Source organism: Triturus cristatus, chromosome 1_2 (genome assembly GCF_964204655.1).
Source record: "Triturus cristatus chromosome 1_2, aTriCri1.1, whole genome shotgun sequence".
In the NCBI taxonomy this organism is placed as follows: domain Eukaryota; kingdom Metazoa; phylum Chordata; class Amphibia; order Caudata; family Salamandridae; genus Triturus; species Triturus cristatus.
This window is the reverse complement of record NC_140580.1, coordinates 835,740,442-835,754,347: the sequence shown is the minus strand read 5'-3', so window position 1 is coordinate 835,754,347 and position 13,906 is coordinate 835,740,442. Positions and strand designations below refer to the sequence as shown.

Sequence of the window (13,906 nt, the reverse complement as noted above, 5' to 3'; positions counted from 1 at the left end):
TTAGATCCATAGCTTACCGAGGTCACCACTGAGCAGAGCCTCAGCCAAAGGTGGATTGCGCTCCTTCAGCAGAGAAAGTTCATGCGGGTTGCTAAGTAGCATCTCCCGCAGCATGGCAGGATTGTCCAGTCCCTGAGGAGATGTAGTCGAGTCAGGAGGGGATGGGCGCTGTGGTCTCATTGAATGCTGGACAGAGGTCCCAGGCACAGCAATGCTACTGAAGTCTATCCTGGGCACACCTGTCAAAAAATGAATTATCAGTATTCGTGTTGCAGTGAAGAAAGGGAAACGATCACTACATGATAATATAATCTAAGCCAGTTTCACTGTTTTAATTTAGTGATTCAGTCTTGGATCTCCACTCTCCTTTGCTGCAAACATTTATCCCGCTAGATTACTGTCGACCAATTGCCTTCCTGTCCAATAATTTCAGAGGAGAACTAAGACATCAATACACAAACATAGCCTCCTATTCAAGGACTATTGTGATTCACATAAACATATAACCAAGTAACACTAAGAAATCCAAACCTATGGTGCAGCTGCTGATTATCTCAGTCAAATTCAAGACTACGTTTCTACAACTCAATTGTAGTCATAAAACGGTATAAGGATTTAAATGAAAATGTAATTTTTTTTAGCAACAACAGCATTGCATCACATTGGGGTCCACATCTAAAGTTTTGCTCTGCACAACAGGTACTTTTGCTCAGAACAAGCTAAGTAGCTGATGTCACAATTCATTGAAAAGAATGCCATACTTTCAGAATTCCAAACAGGATTCTGTCAAGGAAGAGGCACCGGATCTGCCCTCCTTGCCATCTGGGATGCCCTGAAGAACACATTTGACTGCAACGGGGTTGCTGCGCTACTTCTCTTGGACCTCTCAGCTGCCTTTGACACAGTTGACCATGACACTCTGCTACAAAGACTCTACGAAGCCGGCATAGAGAGGACTGCTCTAGACTGGATCACGTCCCACCTTTGCAACAGAACTATTGTCATCCATACCCCCCCTTTCTCGTCCAAACCGTACTTCACAAAAGCAGGGGTCCCTCCATGCTATTATCTCACCCATGCTTTTCAACATCTACATGAAGTCATCACCGGCACTGATCAAATCAATTTCACCTCACGTGCTATAGCTATGCAGATGAAACACAAATACTCCTTCAACTGCACTACCCCAAAGACATTGGAAACTCGCCAATTTTCAGTTGTCTCAGAGCCGTGGATCAATGGATGACGTGGAGCCATCTCAAATTGAATGCTTCCAAAACAAGAAATACTAATATGTGGCAAATGGAAACAACATGACCCCCTCGTGGCGTGGCCTGATGATCTGAGAACACCGCCTAAAATATCGAAGAAAGTAAGAAACCTCAGAATGACCATGGACTCCAAGCTATTGATGAATGCCCAAGTGAACAAACTAGCAAGATCAAGCTTTGTTACTATAAAAACTCTGCGCCGGATCTTCCCCTATTAGGGATTTCCACAAAAGATCTAGGCTACCAGCTTCCTTTTTTTGTCCAAACTCAATTATGCCAATAGCCTCTACCATGGATCACCTTTAACAACCATGAAAAGACTACAACGGATTCAGAACTCGGCATCCAGACTACTCTTACATATAAAACTGCAAGACCATATCTGCCTTGACAGCCCTGGCATTGGTTACCAGTAGCCAGAAAATCCACATTCAAGTAGCTTTGTATCACCCACAAACCAATACATGAAACAGGAGCACTCTTCATCAGAATTAAAAACACCAAACGCATTCAACAAAGGAACCTCCGCTCTAGAGTGGCACCTCGCCTCAAAATCCCAAGATACAAGAAAAAGCAATAGGTGGCACATCATTCTTTGTTCAAGCAGCCAAGCTATGCAACTCTTTACCCCCCCCCCCCCCCCAACATAAGATCCACAGATAACCCTTTCTTCTGGAAACTACTCAAGAATTGGCTCTTCCCCACATAGCCACCATACTCGAACAGATATAAATATAGCATATCTCTGTATAGAAGCATTTATTTCTACTATAGATATGTACCTATATATTGCTTTGTATAAATGTGTAGGATACTTAAGTTTAAAAAAAATATTATATATAGATATTCATTAGTTCTGCTTAACAAATGTACATATTACTGATAGTTACATTATTCTATGTATGTAGGCATGTATATAAGTGACTGCATAAATAAGTACATCTTTTTATCATAACTATTTATCTACAATTGCTTCACTATTGGTCTACAAAAATATATATATATGCGTAAATAAAACTAATTTAAAGTACAACACTTGAAAGACAGAGTTTATTTAATGCATCTTTAATCTACATATACTACCTTCCTTTATGCAGCTATATACCTTTCATGTACTTATGGATATGTCTATTACTTTTGGATTTATATATTTATTACTTTTACTTATTTATTACTTTTCTTCTAATTCAGCATATCCTATGCATTATCCTATTTTTCACCCTATACCGCTCTCAATATATCCTCTAGGTCAACTCAGACTCATCTCAAACCTCTTTCTACTACTCTTTCCAATGCACTACACTATTTCTCACCCTAAACCTCTATCATTATATCCATTACCCCCACTCTATCATTCATCCCAAACCCCATACCACTACTATGATCCCAAAAATAACCCTTTTGAGACTCTTCCCTACACCACCCCTCCTTGCATCATCTCATACCTCTTTTTACTATTCCGATCCCCCAAAACAAGCCTTTCTAAACCCACCCTCCGACTCTTCCCCCTCCACCTCCCTTTTACTCGCCCCCCTCCTCCTCCCCTTTACTCATCCCAAATCTCCTCCTACTGATGCTATTAGCACCAAAACAAAAAAAAAAAAGAAGAAGAAAAACTCTAAATCCTTCCGTTCTATCCCTCCACTATCCTTTTCAAACCAAATAACAGACGAACATGTCCACTACTCAAATTAATTTCATCTTTCACTATACTAATTCACCACTAATACTTCATGGATTTCGGAGTAGCGTGCTACTCGCCGAAAAAGCACTTGAACACTTCATCAGGGGTAGCAACTGCTATATAAATGCAAACCTTTTTCCCTTCTCTATCCCTCCACTATCCTTCTCAATCCAAACAACTGACTAACATATCCACCACTCAAATTACTTTTCATATTTTCACTTTACTAATCCACCACTAACCTGAACAAGCATTTGCAATGCAATAGGTATCACATTTGCAAGAGTTAGAGCTATTGGCGTTGTAAATGACAGTGTCTTATCTATGTGCTTTCCTTTACAGTACAGTGGCCTTTGGGACCTTATAAGTGTTTAGCAATGCAGTTTATTATCCTGGGTGTAGTCTGTGGTGTTCATCGGTGTAATCGGCTGTTTAAGAATCTAAGCGGTTTTGTGTAATATCAGTATACACTGCGCTCTTCCAGCCTTGAGCATTTTGATATGTTTGCGATCACGTGCTCAAGAGGTTGGAATGCTAAGGATACACTCGGCGAGAGATAGCCTTTTCAATGTGACCTAAATTCAGTTTGCAATGGCTTACCGCCATGCCTGCCCAGATCTAGAAAGCTTGTTTATGCAGCTTTGAACATTAAACAAGTTGAGCAAACTGTGTGATCCTGAGCAAATCACTTTATCTATTAATGCTGCACTACCGCTATCTGCTAAACACAGGTGCCAAGAAACACGGTAAGTGCAGCATTGTTTCTTTTATTTCGTTGTATTTTAGGGACTGCTGAGTGTACAGATGGAGTGCTAGGTGTACAGAGGGATAAGAAACTCAGGGCATTTGGGCTGCTGGACAGATGCTGGCAGTGGTTCTTTAAAGAGTGTTTAAATGGCCTGGCGGCAGTGTGTTGGAAGGGACAACACTAGGTTTAGTTTAGCCTAGCTCGCTCCAAAGAATCAAGCTGGAGGCTCTCTTTTTGACTGCTGTAAATTATTGTTATGGGGCCTTCTGTGAATCACTGGCACACGTGCAAGTAATCCACGACAAATAGACAGCCAGATTGGTAGTCTATTTATTACACCGACAACCCTAAGATGACTGTACCTGCTCTGAGACATGGATACAATTAAAATGTGCATTGCATGTGTTGTGCCTCAAACAGTAAAAGGCCTTCTTACCTAACTATAAAATCGATCCTGCTGAAGCACAACTGTTGTGACGCTGAACCAAGCAGAAACCGACTTCTTTCACGGAGTGATTCTTCAGGCGAAGCACCCCACCTTTCTGGAACTAATATCCAACTAATGTTAGAGCTGAAATCAAACTCCTGACGTTTAGCCAACTACCTGTTGTTCAAACAGATCCTAACAGATGCAACGGAGCCATGCTGCTTGTAGACTGTCTCTCTACAGTGTGCTGTGATCTAAAATGTTCTGTTAGGCTGACTGTCTCTTATCTTCGTCTGGAGACCCCAGATGTTTCTTTCTCAGCAACGGATGAAAAGCCTATTTTTCAGGCTCTGTCTTGATGGCCCCTTCTAAGCAACGCACTCCCGTCGTCTGCCTATCAATACATATCAACTCTTAGTATGGATTGGCCACTTCACTTGTGGGTCATATTAAAACGACCCATTAAACTTAACTTTGAATTTAAATATTAATAAATGTAACAATGTGACGCCACTGTATGATATTTCTTGTTACCCGTTAACCTGTACCGTTTCTAAGGGACAAAATACAAAAACATGAAACATGCAAGCTTTTTTTAATATCTGAGGCTTTTACATTCTGACAAGGTTTATGCCCTGAAACCGGACACTCGCCATCGGCATCAGCCCTCCCTGTCCTCAAGGGTGAAGCCGATTGTTGTACCACAGGCGTAGAGCAGCAGCAGTCCCTTGGGATTTTAAGCTTGGAGGCCAGTGCCAGGGAGAGCAGCGGGACTTGGGAGGAGATAAAGGGAAAGGCAGGCATGTGGAGCGCTGCGTGATGGGGCTATGCTGCTCCCAGTGAATGAGACGCCAGAGCCTGGGAGCACCTCTGCCACTTAGAGAAGCAGCCAACTGCCCAAACCAGATCACGGCAGTCCCGTGCCATGGAAGGAGAGACGCAGCCGAGTTTTGGCACAGGAAACAGGAGGAAGCTGCCGCACGTTGCACTTGTGCCTTTGATTACAGTGGTTGCTCCCAGGGCTCACAAATACAGTATTGTGGCAGAACCACCATTATTTTTTTAAGACAAGGGCAACAGGTATCGCTCGGAGCAGATCAGAGAAATATCGAAGACGAAAGCGGCCCGCAATGAGACGCGCGGCCGCTATTTAAATAGGTGAATACAACACTAGATTTTTAAAATTAAGACAGCACCCGACTTGCGGGCGATTGTGCACGGGGGCGGGGAGTTTGGAACACAGCGTATTAAGTATGTCTGTGTATGTCTAGATGGACCACCTGGAATAAAGTGTGATCCTGCTATCGCTAGCGGTTCGCGCATGCCCAAGCCTAGGTGAAATATGTGCGATAGTACACAATCTGTAGGGTCCATTTATTCAACAAGTGAATGCATGCACGACTATATGGACCTGGTGGCACAAGTGCGACATTCATGATATCTACAAGTGCTCGTATTTTAAAAATATACATTAGCAGATGTATAGGTACTAGGTCGTACAAGAGCGTTATTATACTATTCAGAGATAACGTGCATTTCAAAATATATACATGTACATACATAATGACCTGGTGGCTCGAGTGTTATATTACACTCTCGGAATCTATTTAACACATGTACACTAGCACATCTATAGGGGACAGGAGGTACAGGCACAGTATAGTAGTATATACAGGTGCGTATGTTTCACAAGTACAAACTGGCACATTTCTAGGCGCCAGTAACACGAGTATCCAGAGGTACCCGCATGGCACAAGCAGACATAGGCACATATATACACGGTACAGCTGGACTACAGTTATGTCACTTTATACAAAGTCACCCAGGATCGGCAGATGAATGTTCACACTTCCAGGCGAGCACAGTCGAAACTACTTGAATACTACAAAAAAAAAAAAAGCATTGGAAATACCTTCCGCAAACGCACGCTCCGAGGCTGTGCTGGGTCACGAGTGGAGTGAAGAGGCGGGGATTATGAGTCTGCAAGCCAAACCAAAGCAAGAGAGGAAAGCCATGGCACCTCGTGCTAAAAGTTTAAAACAAAGAGGCACGTCTGGCGAGTGATGTGCGATGTGCGTGCGCTGAAGGGTGCCCGCGAGCGATGCGCTTAATGAGCCATGACAAGAGAGGAAAGTCAGATGGCGCCTGTGCGCGGAACTGTGCGCGTAACCGCACGCTTTAGGCCACACAAAAAGCGTATGGTCGAATTTTTGAAGCCCACTTACTTAAAGTCTCGCCGGAGCAGCGCATGCGCTGGCTCAGGCGAGACCTAAAAAGCACTTTGACGCCTCGTCAGGGGTAGTGAGCGCTATATAAATGCAATTACAATTAACAGTCATGTCACTTTGTTCTAACCGATCACTCCACCTGCTCCCAAACACCTTGTCTATACTGGTCCATTTCTACAAACTATGGCATACCTTTTAACAAAAGGCTATCATGTATTCAATGTGCTAGCAAGGAGATCTCGAATATTCACTTGTGCATGAATGTCTATTCCATTGTAATTCTACTACTAAAAAAAAAAGCACACTATGAAGCTTTACGATGCAAAAAAGTTACTTTTCAGCTGAGGCAGGACACATGACCTACTTACTCAGTTGCTGTATCATCTCAACAATAACACTGGCCAGCATGCATACCGTTTATTTCAGACTAATGAACTCATCTTTCTGATCCTGAGTCACCACTAACCTTTAAAAAGCCTTCTGCAATAGTTGCTTTAATTCCCATAACATTGTTTGATTTAAAACAATGTTATGGGATTAAGACGCTACACTTAAAAGTTAAAAACAGATGAACTGAACAACAGTGAAATGGAAATTCCTACCAAGCATATTAAAATGAATTGAGCGTACATTGAGTGTTTGGGTCTGCCCGTCTCAAAACTGGACTCTCAACGTCGTACTTTATAATTAACACACTACTTTTCAGTTTCATTTACAATCGCTTTTTCATATATCTGAAGCCCTTTTCAGGGTATTGTCCCACAATGATAACGTCACTGTTTGCTTGCACTAGTTGTGACACGTATGAAAATAAAACTAACTGTGTGACAGTCTGGGGAGGTAAGCTCAGAAGTAGTATTAATGCAGTATGCAGAAATAATTCTGTGATTTTAAAAAATGTGAAGAGTCGTGTCTTTTCAAAGTATACAATGCCCTGCATGACAAGCGGCAGATCTCTCACCGGGGAGTGGAGCTGCTGGGCGGGGTTCAACAATCTCCTTCTGCCGCAGGACAACCACATCACCGTCCTTTAAGCCGTAGGAGGATAGGGAACGCTGATTGTCAGTTAGGGGCTGTTCAGCATAGATTATCTGCAAAACACAAGATCAGAGTAGGTCTCAGTACTGAGGAACAAGAATGACTAGAAAGGATACGACTAGGTTACAAAAACTGGAAAACGAATTTGACTTTAACAAGATCGAGTAACAAGTGAATAACATTCGACTAAGTTTTGACAACATAAAGTAATGGCAGCATAGACACTTGGTGACAGTATGAAACAAGCATTTGCAATGCAATGGGTCTCGCCTTTGGGACCTTATATGTATGTATTTAGCTATGCAGCACATTGGCCTGGGTGCTGAAACATCTACTGTTCTTTAACATGGAGGGAACGTAAGCACCAAAAGTGCGCGACACACCAGGTATGGGAACACATGGAGAGAAATATTGCCTTCCAGCGGGCAATGGTATAGCCCAAAGCTCAGTTTTTGATACAAAAACAGGGCCTTCGGTGGTCATATCACTGAAAATATAAGATTTGAAAAAACATGGTCTACGAGTGCTTGTGGAAGACATTTTCTATGGACTGGAATCTAGAGCATGCTAAAGTGATTCTGGAATTTTACTGACCTCTGCTGGTCGTTTTCTGTCAAGAAAGTTAAATAGAGGCAATTGCCGGAAAAAAGGAAGAAGAAAAAAAAAGTCTCAGCAGAAAGCAATTCTGGTATTTAACTGACCTCTACTGGTCCTTTTCTATCAAGACACTTAAATAGAGACAGTTGAACAGAAAAAGAGTCTCTAAGCGGAAGCAGACAATTCCTAGGGATGATCTCCAGAGGCCGCAAAGTACATACACATAAGTATACACAAGAGGTCTCGAATGCTCAACCTAAAAACTGCCAACAAGGCAAATGTGGCTTTTTAGGTCTCAGCCTGGCGAAAGCAGCGCATGCGCTACTCTGCCATGCAGAGGCCTTTTGGAATCAATACGATTCCAGCATGCATGCGGGGAGACAAACGAGACAGAAAATGTGCACACGGGGATTGGATGCTTTACTGGCGACGTGATACACTGGGGACTTATTTTTCGCCGCCAGTAAAGGCAGTCCCCGCGTGCACATCTTCTGTCCGCCATTTAAAGAGCCCTTCACGTCCCATGACGGCACATAAAAGGCACCCACGTGTTTACTTTTGCATCGCGCTTTCACTTAAAGTGAAAGTGCGATGCAATTATAAACAAGCGGCTGCCTTTGCGCAATGCCGAGAGCTTTTCTTAACTGATAAACAGGCCGAGAGATTTATCATCACTCCATTTTGGCCAAATTGGGGCAATTAATAAGTGTGGTTATAGAAGTTGCCGTGGTGTCACAAAATTGGCAGAAAATGACAGCTAATAAACGTGCAGCTAAAGCGGCCCATATTTCTGTTTCGGAGCCATGGCGCGTCACGCACGCACACTACTGTACCATAACTCCCTGCTGCGCGAGCAAGCAACTCAGCCTGCAGTATCCTGCAAGGGGGGGGGGGGGGGGGGGGGAGCTGGGGGGGTCGGTCCTCCCCGCAGCTTGACCCCAGTCAGAGCACCCGTTCGGCGTTGGACCACACGACTCTTGGCTGTTGAGGTCGCTTGCATAGTATATTTCAAGCGCCTTTTTATATAAGCGCCCAGAATTCAGACTCGAAATGATAGTGAGCACACTTTTTTCCACTAAGCTCGCAAAGAGATTTAACTAGTGCAAGTGTTTTAATAGTTTTAACTAGGTCTACAGCTTTCACTGACAGGAACTCATGGTTTAATCACATCCCTGGTTGGAAGCTCCCTTTAGTTCGTTTTCTTAGGCAATATATTTTTAACATAACTTCTAATGTTTCCTCTCGCCTCTTTAATATCCCTCTTAATTTACTAAAATATGTTTCCTAGCTGCTGATGAACGAATCCGAATTTCGCTATGTCTGTACATCACATGAGCGTTTCTATTTCGCATTAAATAACATGTAAACATTGCGCTGTGGAAACTCTTCCCACCCGTAGGGCTCTGCCTCCTCACCCGGCCTATCCCGGGGGTGCCGCATTATGAACTGAAGCCCCGTGTGCAGGGCATTCATTCAACTACACAAACTTATGATGTGGGGCCTTTGTGGTCGTCATGCACGATATGAAATAACTTCCCACACAGGTTGGTCGCTCCTCCCCGACTTTCCGCAGGAACCGCAATGTCTGAAACCATTACACCAGATGTTGGGGTCTAAAGATGGAAAGCATCTTGTGTCCGGCTTGTACAATGCAATACGCACGCATGGAGGGAGACTTGTTAGTCCAGCCAGACAGCACTGGGAGGAGGATATGGGGCGAGACATCTCGGATGAGCAGTGGCATTACTGTTGCCTCCAAACAGCGCAGATTTCAGCTAGTTGCAAGTTGCGGGTGATACACTATAAATATCTGCATCGACTATACTATATGCCAGTGAAGAAACTCAGATTTAAATTAACGGATAATGACCGATGTGAGAGATGTAGGCAGCCAGGGGCGGGATTTATGCATTTAGCATGGGACTGTATGAAAATACAGGAGTACTGGGAACAGGTGTTTACAGCGATGGAGAAAATGATTGATAGTATGCTGGTCAGAGATCCACTCCTTGCGTTATTAGGATATACAGAACAGATGCCTAAAAAGTATAGGAAATTTGTAGCTATATCGTTTTTATTAGCAAAACGAAGGGTGGCCTGTAGATGGGGGAGGGGCCGGGCTCCGAAGTTTAAGGAGTGGCTTGCAGATTTGATGTATTGTCAAGAGCAGAACACCACATATACTGAACTATTGCCTCCTGCCTCTAAGCCCAAGGACATCTGGGGACCGCTGCAAAGATATCTTCTAGCCCACGATAATGCAAATACTTCTACCCCACAGACAGTACCATAAAAGAGAGTGGTGAGAAGTCATTAAAATGTATGCGATACTCCAAGCTGGTACAAACGGGAGATTGAGGTACTATCACTAATAATCTTGTGTCATTGCTATTTGTTGACTTAAGTTCATCCGAATAAGTTATTGGAAGTAATAAGATGCATTGGAAACTGAATATTAATGTGGGATACTGACATGCTGTACCTGGTATGACTCTGCTTTGCTATGTATTGTTAAAATCACAAATAAAGTTTAAAAAAAAAAAAAGTTCCACACAGGTTCAGAAACAAAATTGCCCTTCTAACCGCACACCCTACAACAGAGGTCTGCAAATTGGAGGGCGAGTTCCCGGCGGTGAAGGGCTTAAGTGATCCCAAAGGGGGCACCAGGCTCTGACCAAGAGCAGCATCACACATTTTTTTAAGTGATAAAAAAGGAATGGCAAATATTTAATGGGCCATCTGCCATTTCTATCTTTACTGGGAGTATGTGTAAAAGGGGTAACTGCAATGTTTAAACATGTTTACACCTATTTAAACTAGTGCTTTAAAAGGGCCGGTTGTCCGGTACTCAGTACCGCACTTTATTTTGAGAGGAAGAGTACCTTCACTTCTCAAAAAAAATAGTAATACTTTTAATGGGAGAGTACCGGTACTTCTCAAAAACAAGAAGGTACTCTGTTAGACCGTACCTGCATTACTATTCTTCCATTTCAAACACTGACTGATTTAAACATTGCCCATTTTCTTTTAGCACAACTGTATGTGAGGGGCACGACATTAAGAAGTTTGAAGACTACTGCCCTACACTATGTATTTGCCTATCACCGCCCCACACAGGGTAGGTGTCCCTGCTATTTAAATGCTCCAATACGACACGCTCTACTACACCATCTCGTTCAATGCGCAAATGGTAGCCGTCATAATAGACTACGTTTCCCAGAATGCATCATGTGCAAAATTGCTAGGCATATACTGTGTTACGCATCCCACAGGAAACTTCAAATCTTAAATCCCATAGCAAGAAGCGCCTTTGAAGTTTCCTTGCATGAAACTAAAATACTAAACTTTGAAGAAAAACAAAATGTTAAAAAGAAAAAAAAAGAAAAAATTGAACACAACAGTTAAACTATTTTAGGAATGAGGAAATCAAACCCGTTCTTTCACCAATCAGCTATTCGGATTTCAAGCCTACAAGAAAAATCAAAACGTTTAAAAAGTAATAATTACAAACAACCTTCTAACACAAGGTAGCCAGCCTATGAGAGGCGCATCAGCCTCCTGCAGGCAAAGAAGGCCGTCAAAACCAACTCTCTCCTCCACAGAAACTCGTCTTTCAAGATGGAAACAGGGGCTGGGCCTCAGGGCATGTTATAGGGGTCAGGAGGGTGGGCGCAATCAGCCCCGCCTCTGCCCCATCATTTAACCAGGGCCCTCACCTGGGTACAATATAATAACACAACTTAAACACCCGGGGCTCACTCAAGGGAGAGTCCCGAGTGAGAAACCAAAGAGAGTGGGAGGTGTTTAAAGAGATACCAGGCAGACAGGGGGCCGGTAGGAGTGGGCGAGGGGGTCCTGGATATCTCGGTTTCTCTGCACCTTCTGCCACACCCGACACCTTGAGCGACACCTGGTATTTTTACAGAAGAGCTCTATGCATTCTGGGAATTGTAGTTTCTCTTTTGATAACACATTAGGTGTAGCAGGAACAATATTTTCTTTCTTAGGGCCAGAAAATCGAAGGATATGCGGAACTGTTCCTTAATTAGTTGAACAGATGTCCCCTAGACAGATTTGTTTGGTAGCTCTCAGACTGTTAAACAAGAACTTGTCTCTGGGAAATCTGCTTCGGACAAGATGGCTCTATCCTTTTAAAATGTGATTCCCAAATGACACTTGCAAAATCTTAAAGACCAATTCAAGGAAGCCAGGAATAACTGTTGTAAAAGCTGACAGCTTTTAAATGTGACATTTTTTGTAACTGTTACCAAACATTTGAGATTTGAAATGTAAGTTTTGTGTTGGAGGTTAAATAAGTTATTAAGATATTTATGTATTTGAAAATGGGACACATTTTAATCTTCTTGGCAAGCATTAACTTTTATCTAAAAGTTGAATATAATATGCAGTTCTTCAAATAACAACGCCCCTTAAAACATATTACCATTACTGGCTCGAAATCTAGATTTTCGCCACAAACGCTTTATCCCATTTGAGTAAGAACTTTCTACATTTATTTTTTATATCAAGGCAAGAACTCCCACTTTCACCAACCCTTTTTCTTGCTTTAGAGGGATTGATTTTTTCTTAGCAAAATATAGGGGGAGCAAAACCAAGTAACCCCTTGTCACGCGAAACTGTCAGCAAGGACTGTTTTTTTAATTAACAGTACTTGGCACGTTGGAACATGTAGTGGAACTTTCTCCTTCCTGTGGCAGGAGGGGTGAGCACCTGTTTTACTCCGGCCTTTACACCCTTTCTCACCCTTCTGCTCTGCTACAGACTTCGACACGTCCGTGCCCGGTGCCCAAGCTGCTCGTGGTATTACAGTAGATGCACCTGGCACGGACTTTTTTAGGTCGAGCCTAGAGTCAGCGCGCATGCGCTGCCCTAGGGGAGACTTTTTGTAGTGGAGTATGTAATGAAGCTCGGCCCACTCTCTGGCCATATTTGCCATTGACTTGTGTCAGTGTCCTTCGTAAATGCTGGCGTCCGATTTGTAAACAGGCTTGTTAGTCCCTCCTTCTGTCGGATTTAGCCTTTTAGGAACCCACCAATGCCGGGGTTCGCCCTTTGTCGTTCACGAATCCTTGGATCAAATAAATAAAGATTGGCACGGAAGCTGTAACATCAAAATATAAGTTTATTATTACTCATGAGTGGGACTCAGTCAATACAGAACCCTTGGGCAATGTATGAAAACAGAAAGCATGGGGCTTTTATGCCCATATTACAGCTGAGTACGCATGAAGACTCAGAAAGAGGCGGTAAAAGTATACACAAGAATAGCTGTTCACATATATGGACAAGTAAAAACCACTTAGTCAACAGAGTGGGAGGGGCATACAAACTGCAGGTGTATTCTAGCAACTACAGGCCTTTGAGCATACATTGCTCTGACTACGTGCTGAAGGAGTTAACTATAGTTGATGACTCGAGCAGAATAGAAAAGCAGGCAACAGTAAAGACGGAAGAAGCACATGGCTAGCACGTGGCTAACTAAAATGGCTGCCATAACAACAAGCATTTACAATGCAATGGTCTCGGCATTGGTAAAGTTAGAGCTATTGGCATTGCTCATGACATTATTTTTGTTTATGTTTTTGTTTTTAAAACATTTAAAGAAACGGCATTGTCATGAGCAATGCCAATAGCTCTAACTTTAACAATGCCGAGACCGTTGCATTGTAAATGCTTGTTTCCTCTTCTGTCCTTCCGAATCCAAATAACTGACTAACTTATCCACCACTTAAAATGACTTCTTATTTCACAATACTAATTCAACACTAATCCTTTATGGGTCCCTGAGTAGGCCGCTACTCGCCGAAAAAGCGCTTTGACGCATTGTCAGGGGTAGTAAGCGCTATATAAATGCAATTACAATACAATACAATATGTCTGGAATTCTTCTAA

General features: G+C 42.8%; 1 protein-coding gene across 2 annotated transcripts in view; it reads right to left on the bottom strand.

Annotated features, from left to right (window-relative positions):
* Window positions 1-13,906, bottom strand: part of LOC146868106 (uncharacterized) — a 230,857-nt gene that overhangs the window by 81,651 nt on the left and 135,300 nt on the right. For both annotated transcript variants that reach the window (XM_085608951.1, XM_085608950.1), the window contains 2 exons: window positions 7,320-7,449; window positions 18-239 (listed from right to left, as the gene is read on the bottom strand). In XM_085608951.1, coding sequence (XP_085465077.1) covers window positions 18-180 — 163 coding nt within the window. In that variant the 5' untranslated portion in view covers window positions 181-239; window positions 7,320-7,449. The remainder of the gene's footprint in view (window positions 1-17; window positions 240-7,319; window positions 7,450-13,906) is intronic.